Consider the following 22908-nt stretch of genomic DNA (forward strand, 5'->3'; position numbering starts at 1 on the left):
AGCAGCGCTACAGCAGATTGAGCGCTGAGGCTGGAATTCCATAGGCGTAAAGTGAATTTCACTCCAGCATATCCACCGATTTCCTGAGGCTAGTATGTTCTCCCAGAAGAGGGCAGTGATTGTACAGAGACACACAGCACGTGCCCGTGCACACACACAACCCATGCGTGTGCACACACACACACTTATATGCAGACGTGCACAAAACGGAGAAAATTGCAAAGAACTTTGCATTTCCACTTGGCGTTTCTCAGGACTAAGCCATGTTCCCCGGTGTAGTTAGGTGGGATTCTTCCCACCTGCCTCTAGCCCTCTGAAAGTTGTGTGCTGCGTCTGATTTCTCTAGCTCCCCCTCTGCGCTTAGTGGAGAAGGCGGCATCTTTAGCAGGTGATTCAGATAATTTCCTTGGGCACCAAGTTTGGCTGGAATAAATGGTCCTCTGGTGGTGCCTCTCCAAAATGACAGAAGGGGCAGCCTGGACTGGTAGCTCAGACTTGACAATTTAACTTTAGGTGGTCAGTGCCAGAGAATAAACTCCAACGTAACTCCTGAAGACAGGAAGCCATTTAGGCCGGAATTCTGTCTTTTCTTAGAAAATTTCTCTCTTGAAAGACCTGTAAGCTTGGGATAAGGAAGGGTTGGGCACTGAGGAGCTGTGAAAATCTCATCCCACTAATAAGTGCTGGGTTTATGGATTTACCACCCGAGCATATTTTTTAGGTTATGCTGTTAAGTCAAAGCATCATTTGCTTTACAGAGTCACCCTGTCCCTGTCAGAGCAGATTCAAGTGAGCGTGGAGAGCACAGAAGTGACACCCATCCAGGCCTGAAAACGGAAGCATCTTCTTTTTACCTTCAAGGCACAGGTAAATGCCCAGTATCAAAACCAAAGGAGCTTGTGCTGGCATAATATTTAGGTTTTCTCACTTTGTGAAATGGATGAACAGAGTTTTTCAGGCTGTTTGAATTTTGTGTCAGATCAGATTAAACTATAATAAGGGGCTTGTTGTATATGCTTGGTTTGTTAACAGAAGCATTCAATTTTTTATCAATATCTTTCCACCTCTTTCTCGCAGCAGTTTTTCTTTCAGATATGGAGGAAACGCACAGCTCGTTCAATACCGAGTTACACTATCTACACTTTCACCAAAGCTCTTTCCTTTCAGCTGTTCCAGTTTGATTTTGCTAATGACTTCCATATGTGAAAACATACATGAAAATACATGAGAAAAAAGCCTTTTCTTGCACTTCACTCAACCTAGCTTCTGATATACCATGCTGTATTTGACCTTTGAGGCTCTCAGCTATAGCCTGTGGAACAATACCATCTAGTGACAAAATGGTAAATAGCATTCCTGAGATCCCCGAGCGGTGGAATTAAGAGGCTTCTCTGCCTGTGAAGTCACCTTTTCAGGTCTTTCTCCTGCAGATTCTCCGATGACTAATAAGGGGTGAACTCATACTGCCACCTTTTCCACTGTGGGGATATTAACAGGATCTTCCTCCTCTAACCAGTTACCTGTTTTGATGAACTGAGATGCTTTGGGATCCCCCATCAAATTTTATTGAAACTGTCTAATAAGGTCAATAGTTATCAGTTGGCTCTCCTCCTTCTCCATACACATACACACTTGAATAGAGCATACGCAGGCATAAGCTTTGTTTTCTTAGGAAACCAGGCTAAAATGGAGTTTAAGTATAATTGATAGGAGCTGCTGCAAGTAGATGTGTTGCATGTTCAGATGACGCTTTATTCCAAAATCTCTGTTTCCAGGAATAAACTGCCAGTGTTGGCACTGCCAAAGGTTCTGCAGTTTCACATCAGGCATGGGATTTTGCTGCAGTGGTTTAGTCAGGCTTCTGGATTATTTTTTTTTCAGTTAAATTTAGGGTTTTAACTTCAGAGCTAATTTTGATACGATGTTTGGATTGTAGGTGGAGAGATGACAGGAATAAAGGAGACAGACAGGATACCTTGCTCAAGGGCATCTCAGCAGGTGAGCAAATTATAGTGGCTCTAAGATACGCCAGGCAAGGTGGAATTTATTTCCACGGAACGTTATGTCATCTGGGACGGCACAAGATTTAACTAACATTGGTGGATTGATTGTGTGGTATCGAAATACACAGAGACTACAAAGTATTAGGGCATAGGGATATAAGCATGAAGGAGGAAACTTTCCGTGGTCAGCTTATTTCATACATCCAGTACAAGAGTTTTGTACTCTTCTCTGGATTTGACACTTGTGAATTACACACACAGACTAAACTATCAGTGTCCCAACCAGGCTGGTTTACCTGTGTGTGTTTTTGGATTAAGGTTCTGAAATCACCACCCCCTGTTAGGTTTGAAGGGTGTGTTTGTCTGTTGCCTAACATGGTCTCCACCTCTCCTTTCTTGCTTCCAGACTATCTTTACATGTGAGTCACAGGTACTTACTGGATCCTATCCCTTTTTGGCTACCTCTCTAGGATAGGAAGAATTATCCCCTGGAGGTGCTGATGTCTTTTTCAGTGGTTGTTGGGGCAACCCAAAGAACTAGGGTAGACCAGACATGTAATTTTAGATAAGTAAATTTATGTGAAATTAATTCCATCCTGAAGGCTGCCCGGGCCAAACCCTGAGTCAGAATCAGGACTCAAATTCATGGTCTTGTGCAGAGGATTTTTCGGTGACAGGGCAAATCTCTGAATACCACCAGACTTGCCACTTGATCTCCCTCCCATTCAAATTAGTTGAAAATCGTGTGAGCTTGAATGTTCAGAAAATGAATCTTTACAGGATAAGTTAATGAGAGTAGGAAATTGCTACTAAAATTTTCCCCGCCTCTGTTGAAAAGAATCCCGGGGTGTCTAACCCAGACAGCAACTGGAGACTACAACTTAACGTGTCATTCAAAAGGCATCTGTGAAGTATTTGCCTTGACTCTGGATCTTAGAAGTGAACTTCTGTGCATAGGCTGGTATTTTTCAAACTTTAACCACATTTTTTTTTTGTGTCACATCCTCCAGTTTCCTTCTGATCATTGTTTATTCTGTCGTCTGTGTGAAAACAGGAGCCTGTTTTGTTTGTAACTCGTGGTTGTCCTACTGATTCATGCTCTGACATTCTTTCGGGTCTGTCACGATTGTAAGCAGAACACCAGACACCTCTCTCTTGCAGCATGTGCATTTCATTAGAATACGGTAGCAATAGTGAGAGTGTCTGAAGGTGGTGGAAACAGCATTAGTTGCTGAAAAATGGAAGAGTCACTTTACCCATTGTATGCTTCCAAAGATTTAAAAAAAAACCAGTCTCAAGCCCTCTGCCTGGTAGATTTTGCATGGCAGAGGGTTTTTTGCATGTATTCTTTGATACTATTTTTTTAAACCATCCTAGCTTATAAGTTGGCTAATATTTCAGTCAGTTTAGGGAAAAACAAAGTCAAGTCACTAGTTAAAAAGTGCAGATCATCATTGTAAAGCCAGCGCTAATAAAAATTTGACACTATTTTCCATATGAGAGGGACTTTCCCTTCTTTTCTGAGGGAAGTGGTTAAGACAAATGACCATTGTGTATTCCACTTGAATCAGGAAGCCAAACTGGTGAGTGAAGTTTGTCTTAAAAAATGAGGACAAGCTTGGGTGGATGGGAAGTCTGAGTTAGGTATTATCTAACAGGGTCAAGTATAGGTAAGATGGGTAGGAGTAGTCCTGTTGGGGTGTGAATGCAAACACCTTGTTGCTATCCAGACTACAGTACAGTCAAGTAGTAGTGTTTTCCAACTGGTAGGTGTGTTTGGAGAAGCTCTCTGCTTTAAGGAGCTATAAGGTGTCCACAGTGACTTATTTCCTCCTGGATTTCGGAGTTTAATCAGCTTGGTGTGGCCTTGGGGAACCACCTAGCCTGGGCCACGGAGGTCTGCTTTTGTTTGGCCCAACATGAGCCCTTAGACTTGCAGTGCTAAATCATGACTTTGAGTGTTAGGTTTCCACCAGAAGAAGATCCCCTTGAACTATCTGACAGAATGATTGCTCAAGTACCAGCGCTACCGTAAGGGAGTGGGCAAGACTGGACAGTGAGGAATGGGCAAAGAGGGTCCAGGAGGGAGACCTGCCCTTCTGGTGGCAGCGCAGTGCTGGCTGGTCAGCTGTCCATGGAGCAGTGCCTCAGGGACGTGGGTTTAAAGGTGCTCTCTGTACAGTTAAACTTTCAGACCAACATTTTCAGAACTAACTAAAACGATTTGAGGAGCCTCAGAATTTGGTATCAGTACAAGAATTTGATATTCAAGAAGTGCTGAGTTCAAAAATGTGGTACCCACAGTCACAAGTTGCTTTTGGAAATGCGGACGACCCCATTACTGTTCTTCATCTGAAGTCAAATGCTTTATTCCTTCTGGTTCCGTGGTTATCAAAAATAAAAACTGTGTTGTTGGAACTGAATTTATTGGTCATTATCGTCCTGACCTATAGCTCTTCAGGAAAACCAGGAATGAAAGTATTAAAGGCTTATTTTTATCTAATCGGCATGGGGAGAGGCAAAGGATGCAGATCTGCCAAAAGAGCACCAGCTATTCCTGTCCAGTTAGGACTGTAACTGGCCTTCAGTAATGGCCACCGAGCGCCTCTGACAGAGGGCTTTTCAGATTGGAGAAAAATTTACATGTACTCAACTGGCTTGTTATCTGCAATCTCATGATTGATGATACTTAGGATCAAATGAGAGATTGCCCTTTCCCAGCAAAGCATCTCTGTACTTAATCATCCCGAGTTAGACACCAGCATGTAAATTAGCCTACCTCTGCTGACTTCAGGAGAGTTTTTCTGATTGCATCAGCCAAGGATTTGGCCCAGTGTGCTATCTTTATGCAGCTTGCTACGTTCCACTGGCACTCTAGGAGTTGTGAAGAGTTGGGTAAAATGGGGAATTGCTGCCCATTGATTTAGCTCATAGAAATCTGCTGATGAGAAGGGGGTCCTGCACTGAACTCAAGGTAACTTCTTGAATAATTCAGCATACTCCTTTATCCTTTTGTGAATCCTTTAATGTTCTTGTCCTGCAAATTGATTTTGGTAAGCTTTGTCTTCATGTAAGGAAACATGTTGCAGTGGAATGAGTTTGGAATGAAACAGAACTAGAAGATGAGTAAAATCTGACCATGTGGACGCCTCTGCAGGCTTTTATCTCCCATCAGGAAGCTGTGGGCTGAAGTTCTGGGGTGGTCCTTAGAGCACAGTCTCACTGCACAGTGAAGCAGCCGTGCAGAGAGCCCTGAATTGCCCCTGACCGAGCCTGCACCAGAGCTGGAAATGGTGTGGCCGTATCAGCACAGCACAAGTCAGTTCTGCCTCCCAAGTTTCTGGCTTCATTAGCTACCGCCAGACACTGCTTATGCTGCTAGACTGGCCGTGCTTATGCTACTAGAGTGCTGTGGGACTTGAGGAAGCCTGTTGACACTTGGCCTTGTGTGGACATAAACAGTTTGGATCAATGGTAGCGAAGGGGTCCCTGCACTGCGATTCGCTGCCTGCTGTAGGCATATTTCTGCCATGCGGATTAGCTCTCTTAACTGGAGCTATCTGAAAGTTGGGTGTCTAGGGAGAGCTTCATACCTAAGTGTTGTTAATCAGTGCTGTTTTAGACCTCAGAGGATAGCCTGTCTAGCCTCCAGCTGCTGCTCCCATGCAGAAGACTTGGCTACCTGGCCCTGTCCTAGCTCTCCAAGGGACTGTGTCAGCGGTGGAAGCCAGTGTGAACACAGTCTTTCACAGATGACACATTGTGAGTAATATCCGCCGGGTTTGCCAGTGATCAGTGTCCTGTTGGTGCCCAGGCCATGGTCATCCCGATCCGTGTGCCTTTGCTGAGCTTCCGTGTTGTACACAGCTTCTGTCTGAAAGTGAAGGTCAGCGCAAGTGGATTCAATAGCAGAATAACAGCTTGGAGATCAAGACCTTTGTTGTCTGATTTTTCCCAGGCAAACCACTTTTAAAATTGCCATGACACAAAGCAGTTGAAGGGTGAAGCCTGCCATTTGCAGAGCAATAGGAAAGCATTTTTCTGTGGCAATGTCATTATCTTGAACTTTTGCAGAAAAGAAAAAGAAAAAAAAAAAGAAAGGTTTATCTCTAACTGTCTATCAAGAGAGCTGTATCTGATGAGAAGTTCCCAGAACATTTTCTCCTCCAAACCAGCTGAGGCTACACAGACCCAAACAATGAAGAGAGAAAGATTCAGAGATGAGCTTGCCTCTCTCCTTCCTGTGAGCTCAGGCCATTCTGGGAGGAGTGAGACAGGGAGGTCAGGAAATTCCTGGCTTCTCTCAATTCACGTCAGATCCTTAGCTGTATCTTGGGGCCATTCATCCCTTGCATGAGTTATCCCTGTCTAGTGTGCAGGAAACAGTTTCCAAGTGATCTCTTCATTCAGAGGTGAGGCACATCACCCCGCAGATCTTGGGAGATTTAACCCTTGCCCCCTCAGATTCCCTGACAGCTACCCCAGGGACATCTGGGGGAAGACATGGAGCTTCTGCGCTGGCTGCCTTTACATGTGTTCATAACGTACATGCTAGCAACCAGACCCTCTAGAGAAACCAGCATAAATTAAGGTTGGACAGATCTAATATCCCGTGAGGGACTAAGCTGGGTAGCAGCCTACTAGGCAGAAGAAGTGTCCATTGCTTTTCGCCTCCTCAGTTACAGCACTGTGATTTTACAGGAGGAAGGCTTCCAGTTTCGGGAGGCGTATTGGGTTGTGATCCTGCGGTCAGAGTGGCCAGCTCGGCAGCGTACAGTGTGACTGAGGGCCCTGGAAGAGGCTGTAAGAATGACTGATAAATTCTTTTTCATTGGGTATTTTTGAAGATTTTTTTTTTTACACTCTGGCCAAATCTGTTCATCCTTTAAACACTACAAGGTACATGAGGTACACAGTAGGCCTGTGAGACTTCCAGTTTGCGAAAAAGATATTGCATTAAATGTCAGAGAGTTTAACAGTGGTCTATGGAAAAGGAAGAGGACTAGTGGTAGTCAGTGATGTGTTGGCATGGCTTCCTGGGGAGAAAAATGTGGCAAGTTTCCACAGAAGCACCACAGTGAGTGTCTTTCATTCTTCCACCTGCGTAAATTGGCTTTCATGCTAACCAGCATGATTCTCCTCCACTTGTACAGATGAAAACCAGGATTAATTCCACTGATGTCAGTGCAATCGCTTTACTGGAAACTGATATGAGACCAGTGCTGAGCCCTGCATTGAGCATTTAACCACTGCGCTGCCTTCACGGAATCACTGAGGTCAGAAGGGACAATTGGAGATCGTGGTGTCCAGCCTACCTGCTCAAAGCAGGGTGAAGCGGAGCAGGTTTCTCAGCACCTTGTCCAGTCAGGTGTTGAATATCTCCAAGGATGGAGACTCCACAATCTCTCTGGGCAACTTGTGCCAGTATTTGATCACCCTCAGAGTAAAAACAAAGCTTGTCCTTGTGTTTAAATGGAATTTCCTGTATTTCAGTTTGTTTCTTTTTGTCCTTTCATTGGACACCATGATATACATTGTGAACCTTGATTTTTGCTATGCTTGGAGAGCATGGAGCAGCCAACTGTCAGTGAGTAGATGAGAATTATTGCCGTCAACCTGAGAGAAATGGGTGTTCACCAGGGATGCTACAGGTCTTAGGAGATCAATTTGAAGAGTCGCTGGCTTGATTTTTGAAAGTGGCAAGCATTTGCTGTGCTCTCGAGTCAATGTTAGCTGCAGCTGAAATCACAGGATACATCAGGCACTGGTGCTCTCTGGTTAAAGTTTCCTGGTGGTGACAGACATCCCCAGACACCTGAGCATCATTTTGCCTTATTTCAGCAGTTAAATCTTGTATCTCAGTCCTTATTCTTCTGGCTCGCTTGATGGAACTGGACTTCTTTTGACATTAATGTGCTTCTTGTAGTTACAAGGTACCAAACTAAATGCTCTGTGTCCCTGACAAAGGGAACTCTTCTAAGGGCATAAAATTTGCCAAGTGCCAAACCTCAGCATGGGGCAGGCCAGGGACAAAGAGGGACACAGTCGAATGCTCTTGTGCAATTTTAGCTTTTCTGCATAGGATGCCTTGGGAAGCAAAACACATGTCAGAAGAGCTGTAAATTTGCTTCGATTTATGCTGGGAATTTTTGGCCGGAATAAGTGGGGACACTGGGGATTGCAAATTGCAGAGCACAAAACTAGGTCCTGATTTTGTCTATCTAAGAATAGCAGTGTATCTGTGGTCTGCTCATTCTGTTTCATCCACCAGTCTGCCTTGGGAAGGCTTTAATCTAAGTCTAATCTATTTTTAGCCTGATATCTTCTCCAGACAATGTGCAGCTGTCCTGTTAGTTTTATGCCAGAAATTAGTAACACTTGTATGATTCACAAGTTTGCTGTATTTTTACAGAAAAATTCTGCGGCAACACATCACTTTTTTACACGTAGTGCGGTATTGTAAAACAGGAGAGTCAGACTCACTGTGCGTTCATGGTATGACCTAGACCTTGAACTACACCTCGGACTCAGAGTCAGGAGGTCACGGCTCTGTTCCTCTCTTTGCTACTGCATCTGGACTTGTCCGGCCTGTCCTGTTGTCGGCACGGTCTCTTTGCAGGCTAAGCAAGGGCCTTGTACTACGTGCTTTTATAGCACCTGGCTCATCAGGGAGCTGAGGGCCTGTAGTGGTTGTGTAAGACAAAAAAACCCGCAACATACGTACAGCGCAAGCCCTCCCATCAGTTATTCTAAGTCAGGCATACCAGTACGTGGGAAAAATTAGAATTAATCAACTTCTGGAGGCTTTGATGGTATGTTTAGTCAATGGGAGGGATTTCCTTCTTTTCACCACACCATTTAAGAGGTTTACTTTCTGGTTACAGTCAAATAAACATACGTAGGATCTAATTTAATCCCATTTAGAGCAACATTCTGGGGAAGAAGCTTGAGTGTTTGGTTAAGGATGGGACCTGGAAGTTGGACTTGGTGTCTGTTCCTGGCTCTGAGTTCCTATGTGAACTTGTAGCTGGGCAGGGGCAGGACCGGACACGTTGGCTTCGGTGAAATACCTCACACAGTTGACAACTTATTCATTCAATAGATGAATAGTGCCTGTCTAGAGCACTTGATGGCTTGCACAGATGTTTTTACTCTTCTCATCTTTGGTTCCTGTTAGGTGGTCATGCTGCCTGGGATAAAGGGGAGGCAAACTGTTGGAGAGATGCAGCGGACTCTGTGTGAGCAGCTGCTCCTTGTGGCTATTTCTCCTGCCTCAAAAGTATCCCGTCCATGCTGAACATTTAGGAGGGAATAGCAAAGAGCTAAAAACTTTACTGAGTAGTTGCCTGTGCTGCAGAAGATCCATTCCTCAAGAGAGGAAATAAAAGCACCAGCTCTAGCTGATGCTCTCTTTATGCGGTTTAGGCTAAAATAAAAGCAGAGTGGCCTTATTCAGGTGACTGGGAGCCGGGAGACCGGGGATCATGGCTTTGCTTTATTGTGTGGCCAGCAGGACGGGGTACAAACCCTGCAGCTGTGTTAGCACTGGAGAGGTTTTGGATGCGGTGTTTCCCCCCTCTGGGCCTTTTACTTCAAAAAAGGAAGCAGACAGGTTAAAACGATGCCAGGCAGAGGAAAGTAAATAACTGCCTCAAATGCCAGTTTGAGCAGCTGGATATCAGGTCAGGAGCTGTAACACAGAGATGCACTCATCAATCTTTCCTCAAGCAAATACGCCTTGGGCAGCGTTGGGAGTTTTGTCAGCCTGAGTGTGCAGGATGAAGGAGAACCTGCCCGTCCCACTTTGGCAGATTCTTGTTTTCTCTGTTTTTATGGAAAGGAAATTGTACATTAAGCAATATTGTGTTGCTCATAATGAAGAGGAGGGAAGAGGGGAGGAAAAACAATTTGAAACATGATAGAGAGGCAGAGTGAGGTTGTTTCAAACTATTTTGCTGTTAATCCATAATCAGAGTTATTTCACACATTAGAAAGACCATTGCTATGTAGAGATTACCGAAGCCTCATACCAAGGTCAGATAGAAAGCAAGCCTTGATGACGTGAGTGGGGAATTCTATAATGACCACATCTTGTAATCTGGAGACCTTGTGCTTGTCTCCAGGATGCATTCTGGAGTAGCTCTTCATTAACTCCTTATGTTTATCCTGCTCCAGTTACAGGATTCCTCATGTTTTACGGTGAAAGTGGAGTAAAGTACTCCAATTTTGGAGCAGGAACAGTCTTTTCTGTCTCCATTCACCTTATTTTCATCCCAATGAACTTTCTTTTGGAGGCAGAGTTGACACGGTGTGCTGTGCTGTGTCCCTTCAGCTCAGTTCCAGTGGGAGCAAGAGAGGTTACATTGCCAGACTGTGTGCTTTGTCCCTTCTGGGTGGGCAACAACATGTGTTACTTTCTGCAGCTCTGGATTATTATTGTAAAAATGCAAATATGTTATGTGATAACGCGAATAAGTGAGTTTGTCACTTGGCAGAGCCAACGCTTCAACTGTTGTTCTGGCTGTCCGTCTCTCTGTGGTCTGCCTGAATGGCCCGTACCGTTGACCCATTTATATTCTAACATACATTTATCCGTGTTTTTTAACATTTTGGTTTGTAGGCTCTTACGTATTTTTGAGGGAGGTTTTTGTCTTTCTAGAGGGAAGTTAAGCCTCTTGGAAAAAAGCTTGCTTTGCTTAGTTATTTTTCTCAAGACTCATGGGCAGTCTTTGAAGTCTGAGATCGACCAACTTGTGTTGAGTTTCCCTGATGTACAAATAGAGGTACTGTATGTCTCTTCCTGAAAGGCTGTTTCCAAATTTGACACGTGCCTCCCTTCTTTTGCGTACTTTTATGCTTATCTGAGGTTGGTGAAAAAGGCTATGCTCTATAAGCTATTATATTTCTTAAAGGCCTCCTTGCTCCTGGTGTTTTCTGTCAGCGATGGGGAGATGGGTGCTGTTCCTTGTGCCACAACCATTCTCTGTCCCTGAAGCCGAACCTGTTGCTTTCACAAATCTCACAGTCCAGATTCCATACAGTATTCCACTTTTGATTCCTTACCTAATTGTTTTTCTGTAGAAAGGATCACACTGAACAAACCCAAGAGGATCCAAGAAAACACATTGTAGTTTTGGAAGTTGTGTTACTTGACTCATCTAGCAGGAGCCTGTATCGTGAGAATGATCACTGTTTCTGATGGTTCTTACAGATAAGCTGCCTGAACCTCGCGTTTAGCCAGGAAGAGGTAATAGGACCCAAGAAGAAAAGGAAGGTCAGTGAACCAGAGAAGCTGCTTCTGGAAGGCAGGAAATGATGTTCATTCTGACACAGAATACATTTTGGAAGGTGTGAGTTTGCATTGTCATCTGACTAGTAAAGACCTTTACTGTATTCCAGTATTTAACTCTTCCGCATACTGCATGTATTTCTGCGTGTTTATCTGTCTAGTGCAAACTTTGGATTGCGAAGAGACAGCGGGCGCCATAATTGTCGTGACAATGTCCACCAACAGTACTTGTTTGATGTTTTAAAGTTGAGGATTTATGATTCCATGTGAATGGTGTCTGCGTGCTTCTTTCTCTCTGTCTCTCTCACCCCCCTCTACCCCCACTCCCTGGCTAAGTTTCCACCTCTGTGGCTGGACTGTGCTTTACCAATATGTCATCAATATTTTATGGCACTATTTCAAGATTAACTCTCTGAGCTATCAGTGCCAGCAAGCAACAAGTCGCATGATTCACTAGATTGTGCTTAACTTCATCCTATCTACTGTTTCCGGAGCATAGATTTTTTTTCAGAGAAGGGTTTTTATCTATATTGAATACAGAGATAAAGTAATCTATACACATTTTCTGCTGGTGCTGAATGTTTTTTTTCTGACTCTGCAAGTAGTGTTGCTATGACTGTATTATCAGTTTATTTCTAAAACAGCAGTCCACCGTGTGCCAAGAGGCTTAGACAGTTGTACAATATAAATTGTGTTGAAACATACCACATTTAAAACCTAATTTTAATAAAGGTACCTTGTGGTTTCCAATAGAGGTAAGGAGAACAACAGCAACAAAAGAAAAAAATCTCTGTGTCCCTTGAAGCAAAGGTGCTGTGCTTTGCATCATGCAGATTGCCTGGCAAGCACTCTGTCAAGACCTAATGGCTGTTACTGGAGTAAGAGGAGTGAAATGGTCTTAATTGGTCTTAGACATTTTAAAAAAGATGTCCAAGGAACAGCCTTTGCATTACATTATGCACATTGCAAAAGATACTGAAATATGAAACAGTGAAGAAGAGAATGTAGTGCACTCTCTTCCCAACGTAATGTTGGTTGCTTGCAGCGTTCACATCTTACGGTGGTGAGGAAATAAAAGCACTAGAGTACAACAGAGTAATGCACCCAGTGGTGTGGCAGCATCCCTGACATTTCAGATATGCAGCATGATATTTCAGGACAGGACTTGAAGAGCAGCAGTGGTTTTGGACGTAAGGTGTTTGTTTCATAGTGTATGTCAGTCAGCTCTGTAGAAAGCAGTGAGGATCACTTGACAAATACCTGACCTGTAGTGTCTAGGGCATCTGATTGAAGGATCTTGGCCTCCAGTGCCATGGCTTGACTCACCATTAATATGATGATGTCTTCTGCTGTGGCAGTGCTTGAGGTTGGCTCCAGACATCAGGAATCTTCCTCACTGCTGAAACAGTGATCTTTCCTTGACCGGATGAAAGGTGGGGATTGATGCGTCTCTCTTGTGCTTTTACACTGGTTGGCCACCTGAAAGAGTTGAAAGCCAGACTAGGACTGGCTGAGTGGGTAGAGATAACACTGCAGCTGAACACCCCTGGATGTTCAGTCGACCTCCTTCTCCAGGTAGCTGAGTAATGCGTTGCAAGCCTAATGCTAATACCAGAGCTGTCCTTACTCGGCCCAAGGCAGACAGACCACTGACTGTCCCTGAGCCTGCAGCAGTGTCTGGCAGGTTTCGTGGCTTGATGCCTATTTCACAAAACTTGTAGAACATGAGAGTTCTCCATTTTATCCTCACTTTCAGTCCTGTGTTCTCATTTTTGCACCTGTGGCCTAATAAGCCAGTTTGTTCACATGCCAGAGCAAACCAGAAATCTCCCTTCTGCCCAGATTTTGTAATGATATTTGCTCTCACGCCTGCACATCCACAGGAGGCCTGCGTTCTTCGCAGGACAGCTACAGCTCAGGACCTGCCTTGACCTGAAAGCTCTGCCCTGGCACTGCTTGACTGTGTGGCTTCCATATTCCTTCAGCCCGCTTACTCTTGCCTGCACCCAAAGCCTTGTCATGTTCAGCTTGTCATGTTCCTCAACATAGGAAAGACATAGACCTGTTGGAGTGTGTCCAGAGGAGGGCCACAAAGATGCTGCGAGGGCTGGAGCACCTCTCCTATGAGGACAGGCTGGGAGAGTTGGGGGTGTTCAGCCTGGAGAAGAGAAGGCTCCAGGGAGACCTTATTGCAGCCTTCCAGTGCCTAAAGGGGCTCCAGGAGAGCTGGGGAGGGACTTTTTACAAGGGCATGGAGTGATAGGATGAGGGGGAATGGCTTCAGACTGAAAGAGGGGAGATTTATATGAGATACTAGGAGAAATTTTTTACTCTGAGGGTGGTGAGCCCCTGGGGCAGGTTGCCCCGAGAAGCTGTGGCTGCCCCATCCCTGGAGGTGTTCAAGGCCAGGTTGGACGGGGCTTGGAGCAACCTGGGCTGGGGGGAGGTGGGGGGCTGGAGGTCGTCAAGGTCCGTTCCGACCTAAACCATTCTGTGATTCTATGTTGTCGTGTTGTGCGTATAGGAGAAAGTCAAACGTGTCTGTGATGATGGCTACTCAAACAGCTTGGTCTTTCTCCTGTACACATGATACCACAGGGCCTGGGGGCATGCTGGCTTGCTTGGTGCACACTGGAAGATGCAAAGTGTCTTGTCCCACAATGAAAGTGAAGTAATCTGTCTTGCGTTACCACACAGTAAGAGCGTCCACACAGACACCACCAAGTGAATCCACAGCTTAGTTGACTGCACAGTGGTCTTGTAGCCATGGCCAGAGACTCACTGTCTCAGTTCACGTTGGCTTCTAATCAGCTATTTTACGGTAATGACTTTTAGTCATTTTCATTTCAGGCTTGGTTAGAAATGAAGTACCTTGTGATGAACTGCCACAGTAAGCGTCTGATTTTTCTTTCCCACAAACTTGTGGTTACCATCAGATTCTAAGAAAAGTCTTTCCACTGCAGATTGGAATCATATAAGCCACTTACACATATCCTTTTATTTATTAGCAATTCTGCTTGGCTAGCTAAAGGTAAAAAAACCTTTTTCTTGTGTTTCAGTCGCATTTCTAGTTAATACTCATTAACTGACTTAATGTATGTTACACATCATCAACCTGATTCACTACTGACATAAAACAGAAGCAATTCGTTAGTAACGGTCCCTTGCCAATTAGTGAACTAAATTACGTTTGAACAATTTTCTTCAAAGATTCTCCTCCTCCCCCCATGCATCATTTGGCAAGTCCCCTGAATGCTTACAGTAATTATGTGCGTGCAGTGAAAGGAGACTGTTACCTCTTAAACCAAAATAAATGAATATGTGATCTTTGTGCTAATGTAGCAGTGAGTAATACAAAGAATCACAGACATCCTCCCTTTGATCTCCCAAAGATACGAACAGCAATTAAGATTACAAGCCGCTTTAAAAACCCGAATATTGGGAACATTCTGTTAGGGGAAAGTGAATGCTTCACAGGGTTTTTCAGAAAATCAGTGAAGAAGGGGAACCCTTTCTCATTTATCGTGACCACAGGCTTTTTAATAGATGTAATGTGGATATCCTTAACCTGCCGAGCCGCAAACAGGTTGGCGGCGCTTCTAAAAATCGTTCCTTGTTTCTGGGATAGCGTTTAACAAGAAGAGTAGTATCTCTGTTTCAAACTGAAAGTCAAACTGAAGTCAAACGGAAAATGCTTTGTCTCAACCACATCCTTAAATACACTGTCCTCAACAAGAAAATAACCCCAGCCCCTGGTACTGCGCAGTAATCTGATGGACAGGTGTCAACATTCGTTTTTCACCTGAAAGCTGAGGATTCTTTTGGGATTTCCACTGCCGCGTGCGATCTAGGAAATCATCTGATCTCATTGCTGCTGCTTTCAGTTTTGGAAGGAGGGCAGAGAGAAGAAATGAAACACGAGGCAGCGATAGGAGAAATGAAGATTCTTTCACGCTTAAAACAGGAGAGTTCAGAGTTTGGCCATTGATTTCAATGGAGCGTGGAGGGACCTCTATCCATGGGGGTAGTACAAAAAGTCATATTGTAACACCACCCAAATGAGATAAGCATTTTTTAACTCCGGTGGATTTCTGAAGTGATACCAATGAAATACCTTGGATGTACCTTGCTATGAATGCAATTAGAAATCAGCTAGTATTTTCACAAGTATAATTCTAATCACAAATCTTTACCTGAAGGACTGTTCCGTGAGATTACCATCTCGGGATTTTGGCTGGAACTTTAATTTTTGCATTCTTCCTCTTGAGTCAGCAGGTAAAATATGTGGTTGTGGCCTGCTGTAGTGGAGTGCCTGCATTTGTCATGCCACAGGGTTGCCTTTCTTGGGGGCCAAGGTCCTCGTGCCAAAAGCATAATGTCACCCTACTGGAATCCCACCCACGTGTGTCGCTGGGCAAAGTCTTTTTTGTTAATGGATGAGTAAAATTTCATCAGGCTTTTGTTGTCATCACGAGGTAAGTAAGAGGGATTTGCATCTGAGCTGGCACATTTTCCATAAGCAGTTTCCAAGGCTAATTTAAGTCAGGTTGGCACGCAGATCTTTCCTTGAAGCGGAGCCTGAGATTCCGAAGCCTCACAGGAGTTTTCCTATGGAAAACTCCTGGTATCCGTGTGCCAGACATGCCTGTATGGCATTTCCCGGAGCATCAATGACCCACTGTTCTAATCCAGAATCCATCGACCGCCTTGTGACGTCTTCTAAGTACCTTGCTGTGGAGTTTGTCATTTATATGCTACAAAAAATAAGAATTAAGATACTCTAGCTGTAAAATATCCGTGGATTCAACACGGTGATCATTTGGTCAGGTTGTAACAGAAATAAGACAACTGTCCCCGTTTACTTTGCACGGTTTGTTTTGGAAGGGCTGATTCCCTGTGCAAGCCTCTTGATGTTTTCTTGTCTGATTAGCTGATGGTTTAGCTCTGCATTTAACACCTTTTTAAGGAGGGCATCTTTGTTGTGGAGAAGACATACCCTCGAGCGCAGTTCTGGAAGGTTCCAGGCCTGTTGCTATTTACAGGAAAGCACCCAAGACCTGCCCTGGAGAACTTCGAGAAAGCACTTAGCAGTGGGAGAAGGGGGATGTGGTAGGCAAATATGAGGTACCGTTTCTTTTACAAGCATGTCATGATATATTCTGTTCATATTACTTGTATTTCTTTACAGGACGTGCAGAGAGGGGATGTTTATTCTGATGAAAGTCTAGGCTTGATAACAGGAAACCAAGTCCTTTGTGCAGTAAATTGACCTTGAATCACACACAGACCTTTTTTCAGTAACAGAGGGTAAGACTGTCTAAAACACAGGAAAATGGTGTCTCTAGAAAACAAAGTGGCATTTTGAGTTGGCTAGAATCTGCCCAAGCCTTTGCCAGCCTCAGAACCGTGAATGTCAGCCCGAGCAGGTGGTAGAGATGCAGCCGCGGGTCAGGGACTTGTCAGGAGGGCCGGGGGGGCGACAGTTGCTTTTTGTCCCTGAATACTTTTTCTTAAAAGTTCATTCTCACCAGCAAATTGAAATGGCATGTCCCTGCGGGGGAGGCACAGCACTGCGTGCACTAGTGGGGGCGTTCAGTGATTTGTTGAAGGACTCCCTCCCTTCCACTCTTCCCCCACTGTAGAGAGCACTGGCCTTTGGGGGCAGGAACCGCATCTCGTGAGCCCTTGCAGGGAGATGGCTTTGATCTTGTCAGATGTTTCTGGATGCTTCCACAGCATTAATAAAACAGCGTAATGGGATGCAGTTTTATTAATGACCAGTATTTCCAGAGTGAAGGAGCTCGCCTTACACACAAAAAAAGGTTATATTTTTCTCTCTGCTGTTCCACCCTGGCATCTGAGACACATCACACGTGGCCAGCTGTCCGCTGCTACAGCTCTCCAGTCCCAGCATCTTTCCCTCCATTTGTTGAAGACTGGATCTTGTTCGTTGGAGGCAATTACTTGCCGTTGATCATTCCTACGAGGCCGTAACATCGGGCATCAGCAGGGTTTTGGCGATTCCTAGCTGTGTCCCCTAAGCAGAGAGCTGGGAAGGGACAGCACGGGTAGCTTCAGCTGCTGCATCCCCTGTCCTCCTAAAAGCTTAGGTCAACTACCTGTTTGTTGGGTTACTTTTCAACCAGAACCTTTGCCTGATCTGTCTCACCCTGTGGCCAACGCGCTAATGATGGTGCAAGGGGAAGGGTGAAAACGAGCTCAGGAGCTGTGGGGCTGGGGACAAGGACCTCTGGTTTTGGCACCAACCTCCATGTAGGCCAACTTGAAGAGGAGCAGGAGACCATAGCACAGCAGAAGGCAAAACTCCCCCGAAACAATCCTGGTGTTATTCCATGGTAAACTGAATCAGTGCAGACTTCAGAGGGGTGGAAGATATTGGTAAGCACGACATCTAGACAAAGCGTAGTTGTCTGTACACAACGAAATATTTCCTTTGGCTTGTGGTTGTTTGGCTTTTACCTGGTTTCCCTGCCCAGGCAGTGGAATTACACCAAAGTAAAAAAAGAATTGGGCCAGTCGCCTGACAGCATTTACTTTCTATTTTCAAAGTACTGCAAAAGAATTTAACCTGAGGCTTTGGGGCAAGAATATCCCAAAAAAGCCCCAAACACTCTCAGCATCTCTATACGTTTTGGATGAGGCTAGATGGGCCCATCCAAAGATGCTTGCTGCTTGCGTAAACTTTGGGCAAGCTTTGTGTGCTTAAAAGCTTTGGGTGACTTGGAAATCAGACCCACAGTCAACCCACAGTGTTTCTGCGAAGGAGATCCAAGCGTGAGCAAGGATATGACACGGATCTGTCAATTTTCTGCTTTAAAAGAGACGTTAGTTTGCAAGTAAATTTGCCGTGTTGGTGGTGTTCCGGAGGGCCATTACCTACTTATTTTCAGAAATTATTTAGCCGATTGGCTGGCCAGCTTTCCTTTTCCCAGGCTGTTTAAGAGCATGTAAGAGCTGAGCTACTTGGCTACAAGAGATTTTCTTCTCTGAAATTGGCAGCTGCTCATTCCGGAAGGGAATCAGCATATTTGGCCACTGATTGCAAAGGAAAAGGGAAAACCATTATTTTTCCATTTCACTTATTTAACTATCCAGTGGGAGACATTGGCTGTATTTGGGTGACCCTTATTACTAAGGCATTGCTAAGGCTTCCCTCCTCTGCCCTTCGCTTAAAAGTAGAAAATAAAAATATTCAGTTCTCAAAAATGCATAGATTCTCCCTGGCTGGATTAGGAGCTGGCTGGTGCCAAGTATCTAATTGTATCAGGCCTTACACAGCAGTATATTCAACGTCACGGCTTCATGAGTCAGGATTTTCTGTCTGAAAAGGATCACGTCAAGAAGCCCAGGACAAAAATTCCCTATAGCCCAGCAACAGAGCTTGCTGTGTAAGAAGCTCTGTTAGGAAAGAGAGTGAGATGTGAAAGTCAGATATTTCTGCCTGGGCATCCTTCCACGTTGGACAAAGGAAGTACTCAGTAACGGTCAATGAGGCTTCTCATGACTCAAGTGCTTTGATAATTGCTCCTGGAGCACAGTGTGTGAAACTCCACAAACCTGCGAGGCAGCCGGCCATGCTGGTGGAAACGCGAAGGGTGGGTTTGCTGATGTCAGGATGCCTTTGAAGTCACTCCACCAGCGCCTTGACGCTGGGGTTTCTCGAGCCGAGGAAACCATGTTGGGCCAAAGCGTTGTGGCTGTTGTTCAGACTTGCTGTGATCTCATGGTAGTGTGCCGGATCTGGTTCCTTGTCATTACATCACAAGGGTTTTGCTTGTGTCGTAGTCAGCCCCGCGTGCATCACCGTGGCAGGAAATGCTGCTCATGGGCAGACTTAGATTTTTCAGTGTCTTGCAATTGGTATTTCCTCCACTTTCTAACAGTAATTCCATTAATCCATCAGTGCTGATTTCATCCGCGGATCACAAGGGTCTTTGCAAGAGAGGTTGAACATAGAATCATAGAATCATAGAATGGTTTAGGTTGGAAGGGACCTTGAAGATCACCTCGTTCCACACCCCTGCCCTGGGCAGGGACACCTCCCACCAGCCCAGGTTGCTCCAAGCCCCATCCAACCTGGCCTTGAACACCTCCAGGGATGGGGCAGCCACAGCGTCTCTGGGCAACCTGTTCCAGTGCCCTACCACCCTCAAAGTGAAAAATTTCTTGCTAATTCTCATCTAAATCTCCCCTCTTCCAGTTTAAAGCCATTCCCCCTCATCCTATCACTCCATGCCCTTGTAAAAAGTCCCTCCCCAGCTCTCCTGGAGCCCCTTTAGGTACTGGAAGGGGCTCTAAGGTCTCCCCGAAGCCTTCTCTTCTCCAGGCTGAACAACCCCAACTCTTTCAGCCTGTCCTCATAGGAGAGGTGCTCCAGCCCTCTGATCATCTTCGTGGCCCTCTTCTGGCCCCGCTCCAACACGTCCATATCTTTCCTATTTTGGGGCTCCAGAGCTGGAGGCAGCACTCCAGGTGGGGTCTCCCCAGGGCGGAGCAGAGGGGCAGAACCCCCTCCCTCGCCCTGCTGGTCACACTTCTGATGCAGCCCATGACACGGTTGCCCTTCTGGGCTGCGATCGCACACTGCCGGCTCACGTTGAGCTTCTCATCAATCAGCACCCCCAGGTCCTTCTCCTCAGGGCTGCTCTCCAGCCATTCCCTGCCAGCCTGGAGTTGTGCTTGGGATTGCCCCAACCCAGAGGTAGGACCTTGCACATATTTATTACCTCTACAAAGAGGGAAAAGCTTAAATTCAAACTGGATGTGACTCTTCTGAGGTCACACAACTCTGCCAGGAGTGATGTGGCAGAGATCTCAGTTCTTTAAGTTGCTGTCATCAGATGCTTATCTGGAGTTCCTGATATCGCATAGACTCCTGTTAAGAATTTCCTTTGTTAATCATCGGGAATATTAGGAGACGGCCTTTGGGAAATGAACTTCTTGCTAAATTCATCTCTTTGCTGGATGCCATCTCACTTTTGGCTGTGGTCTGTACCTTACTCGAGTGTTCTGGTGACATTTTGTATTTGAGGGAGGCATCTAGGAGAGGTTCCTATAAAGCGATGTTTCTCTGAAGCTGAAACCCTTTCAGATGGTGTATTCACCCTAATTTGAGGTGTTTGAGGGGTCTAACTGAAGGCCAACGGCCCTAAACTCCGTATTTGGTCAATGAAGAGAGATCAGCTCTTCCCCAGGATGATTCAGAGCAGAGATGGACTCTTCTTCTGAATCACTCCAAAGGAAGTCTTTTATCTCTCTTTCTCCGTTACCTTTCCCCACTAACGGCGGTCTTTGAATGAGCTGCTGTGAATACCCATCCACATCACGCTGGTCTTGACTGGCAAAGGCAGTGGACTTGCTCCTCTGCCCTTGTATGGGATGCTGAGAAGTCATGCAGGGGCAGATTATTTTGCATCTGTGCTTTGCAGGCTTTGCACCTTCCTCTGGAACATCTGGTGTGACTTACTGCTAGAGGCAGAGACTGGTTGGATGGGCTTTAGGTCTGATCCAGCCTTTCCTGGCTTCCTTTGATCTAAAATAAGGTTTAGCCATCACTTACTGGTGCAGCAAGGGCAAGAATTTTGCTGCCTTCAGTATTTCTTCAGCCTTTTGAGAAACAAAGAGTCACTTTCTTTGGGTTTGGTGATCCAGGAGATTAGAGTTGATCCCGTAAATCCGACAGTGTATACAGCATTTCCGGGAGGTGTGTATGGACAACCCTGTGCTGCCCGGCCCCGTGCGAGCACAGCCTGCCTTGGGCAGGCTCGTCAGGGTGGATGCGAGGTTGGGGAGAGGTGGGCAAGAAGACCATTTGGCAGAACAAAGATGGAGTGAAAACATATGGGGATTATTTAGCTTTGGGTCATCTTCAGGTGGTGTTGGTGATCATTTTCTGCTGAAAAACCTGACTCATGGAGAATTTGTGGGAGGACCCTCCCATGAGGCACTTTGGGAGCCACGCTGCACTTGGGGGACTGGTTTTTGAGCCTTCTCTGCTGGTATTTTCTGAAGAAGACAGCGATAATGTTCCCCTGGGTCCAGCCTCCTGCTTCCAGGACGCGGCGAGGGCTGCGCTGACCTACTTAAGCTGAGGAAGGAAGGAAAAACGTTCTTCATTCTTCGGGGCCCACCTGCTCTTTCACTGCTGTTCCCACAGCCAAGGAACATACCTTTGCTAAGGAAACACATGAACAGGCAGCTCTTTGCAAGGAACTAAACCCATCTGCGTGGGCCGGGAGGAAGAGGGAGGCCAGCCACAACAGCTGCCCCTCTGGTAGGCAGGAGGTTACAAAGAAGCCTTGATGCCTTCTGAGTAAGAGCAAATTCTTAAGCAAAGCGAGGGTGCAGATTCCCCTCTCTGGGAGCAAGGCAAGTCTGTTCTTGGTGGGAAGTTCCTTCTCGGAGACTCACCTGGGGAAGAAGAAGGGGAATATGGAAATCGCCGGGCTGCGTGGGACTGTGGGACCGCAGCCTGCTCCATTGGTAGGGTTGAGCAGGTCCAGCCCTGTGGCAGGCAGCGGTGGAGCGGCTTCTCTGGTATGTCGGGAGCGTGGTGGCTCTGTGCCCTTGGGCTTTTGGGCTAGATTTTTTACCCAGCGACATAAATGCACAGCAGAAGGAGGAGGACCTCGGATTTCCCCTCGCCCAGATGCACAAGCTGCTCTGCTTCCCGGTGCTATCCCATCTAGAATCAAAAAGGAGAAGCTGCCTTGCTCTTCCCATCCTCCTCCCGGTGTGGCACGCTGCTGGGAGGGAGCCATCCTCATGGATCCGGGCACTCGGCTGTGTCCCTGTGTCGAGGATGGGCAGCACCAAACAGCCTCCTCCACTCTTTTCATAGAACCATAGAATGGTTTAGGTTGGAAGGGACCTTGAAGATCACCTCGTTCCACCCCCCTGCCCTGGGCAGGGACACCTTCCACCAGCCCAGGTTGCTCCAAGCCCCGTCCAACCTGGCCTTGAACACCTCCAGGGATGGGGCAGCCACAGCTTCTCGAGGCAACCTGCCCCAGGGGATCACCACCCACACAGGCAACAATTTCTTCCTCATATCTCATCTCAATCTCCCCTCTTCCAGTTTAAAGCCATTCCCCTTCATCCTATCCCTCCCCTCCCTGATCAAGAGTCCCTCACCAGCTCTCCTGGAACCCCTTTAGGCACTGGAAGGAGCTCTATGATCTCCTTGGAGCCTTCTCTTCTCCAGGCTGAACACCCCCAACTCTCTCAGCCCAAAAGCAACTGCAGTTCAGGGCCGAGAGATGCCCGAGCTCCAGGGAGCAGCAGGGTTTCACATGCTTCCTCCTTCCTGCCCTGCTCCTCCATGTTGCCGCTTGCTCAGTGTTGACGTGCTTCATGCTTAGACCAAAAATCCTGGGCTGTACACCAGGCTGAAGGCCTGAAAGCTAATTGTGCCAGCACCAGCTCGTGAGCAGGTCTGGATGTCTCCCAGCACATTGCTTTGAGGGCTGCAGGCTGACCCCACGGGACTGCGCTTGCATCTGGCATCCACACGTCCTGGCGCGGATGGCTGGTGGCCACCGGCCGGCGTTTTGGGCTGGGATGGAGCATCCTCCTCCTGCCCGTGCACAGTGGCCC

General features: G+C 46.2%; 1 protein-coding gene across 1 annotated transcript in view; it reads left to right on the forward strand.

Annotated features, from left to right (window-relative positions):
• The window catches only part of HORMAD2 (HORMA domain containing 2), a 22411-nt gene extending 11092 nt beyond the window's left edge, over window positions 1-11319 (forward strand). The window contains exons 10-12 of the mRNA XM_009888986.1: window positions 759-867; window positions 1937-1998; window positions 11215-11319. Of these exons, the coding sequence (XP_009887288.1) occupies window positions 759-867; window positions 1937-1998; window positions 11215-11319 (276 nt within the window). The remainder of the gene's footprint in view (window positions 1-758; window positions 868-1936; window positions 1999-11214) is intronic.
• The last annotated feature ends 11589 nt before the right edge of the window (window positions 11320-22908 follow it).

Source organism: Charadrius vociferus, unplaced genomic scaffold, assembly GCF_000708025.1.
Source record: "Charadrius vociferus isolate BGI_N301 unplaced genomic scaffold, ASM70802v2 scaffold1351, whole genome shotgun sequence".
Classification (NCBI taxonomy): Eukaryota; Metazoa; Chordata; class Aves; order Charadriiformes; family Charadriidae; genus Charadrius; species Charadrius vociferus.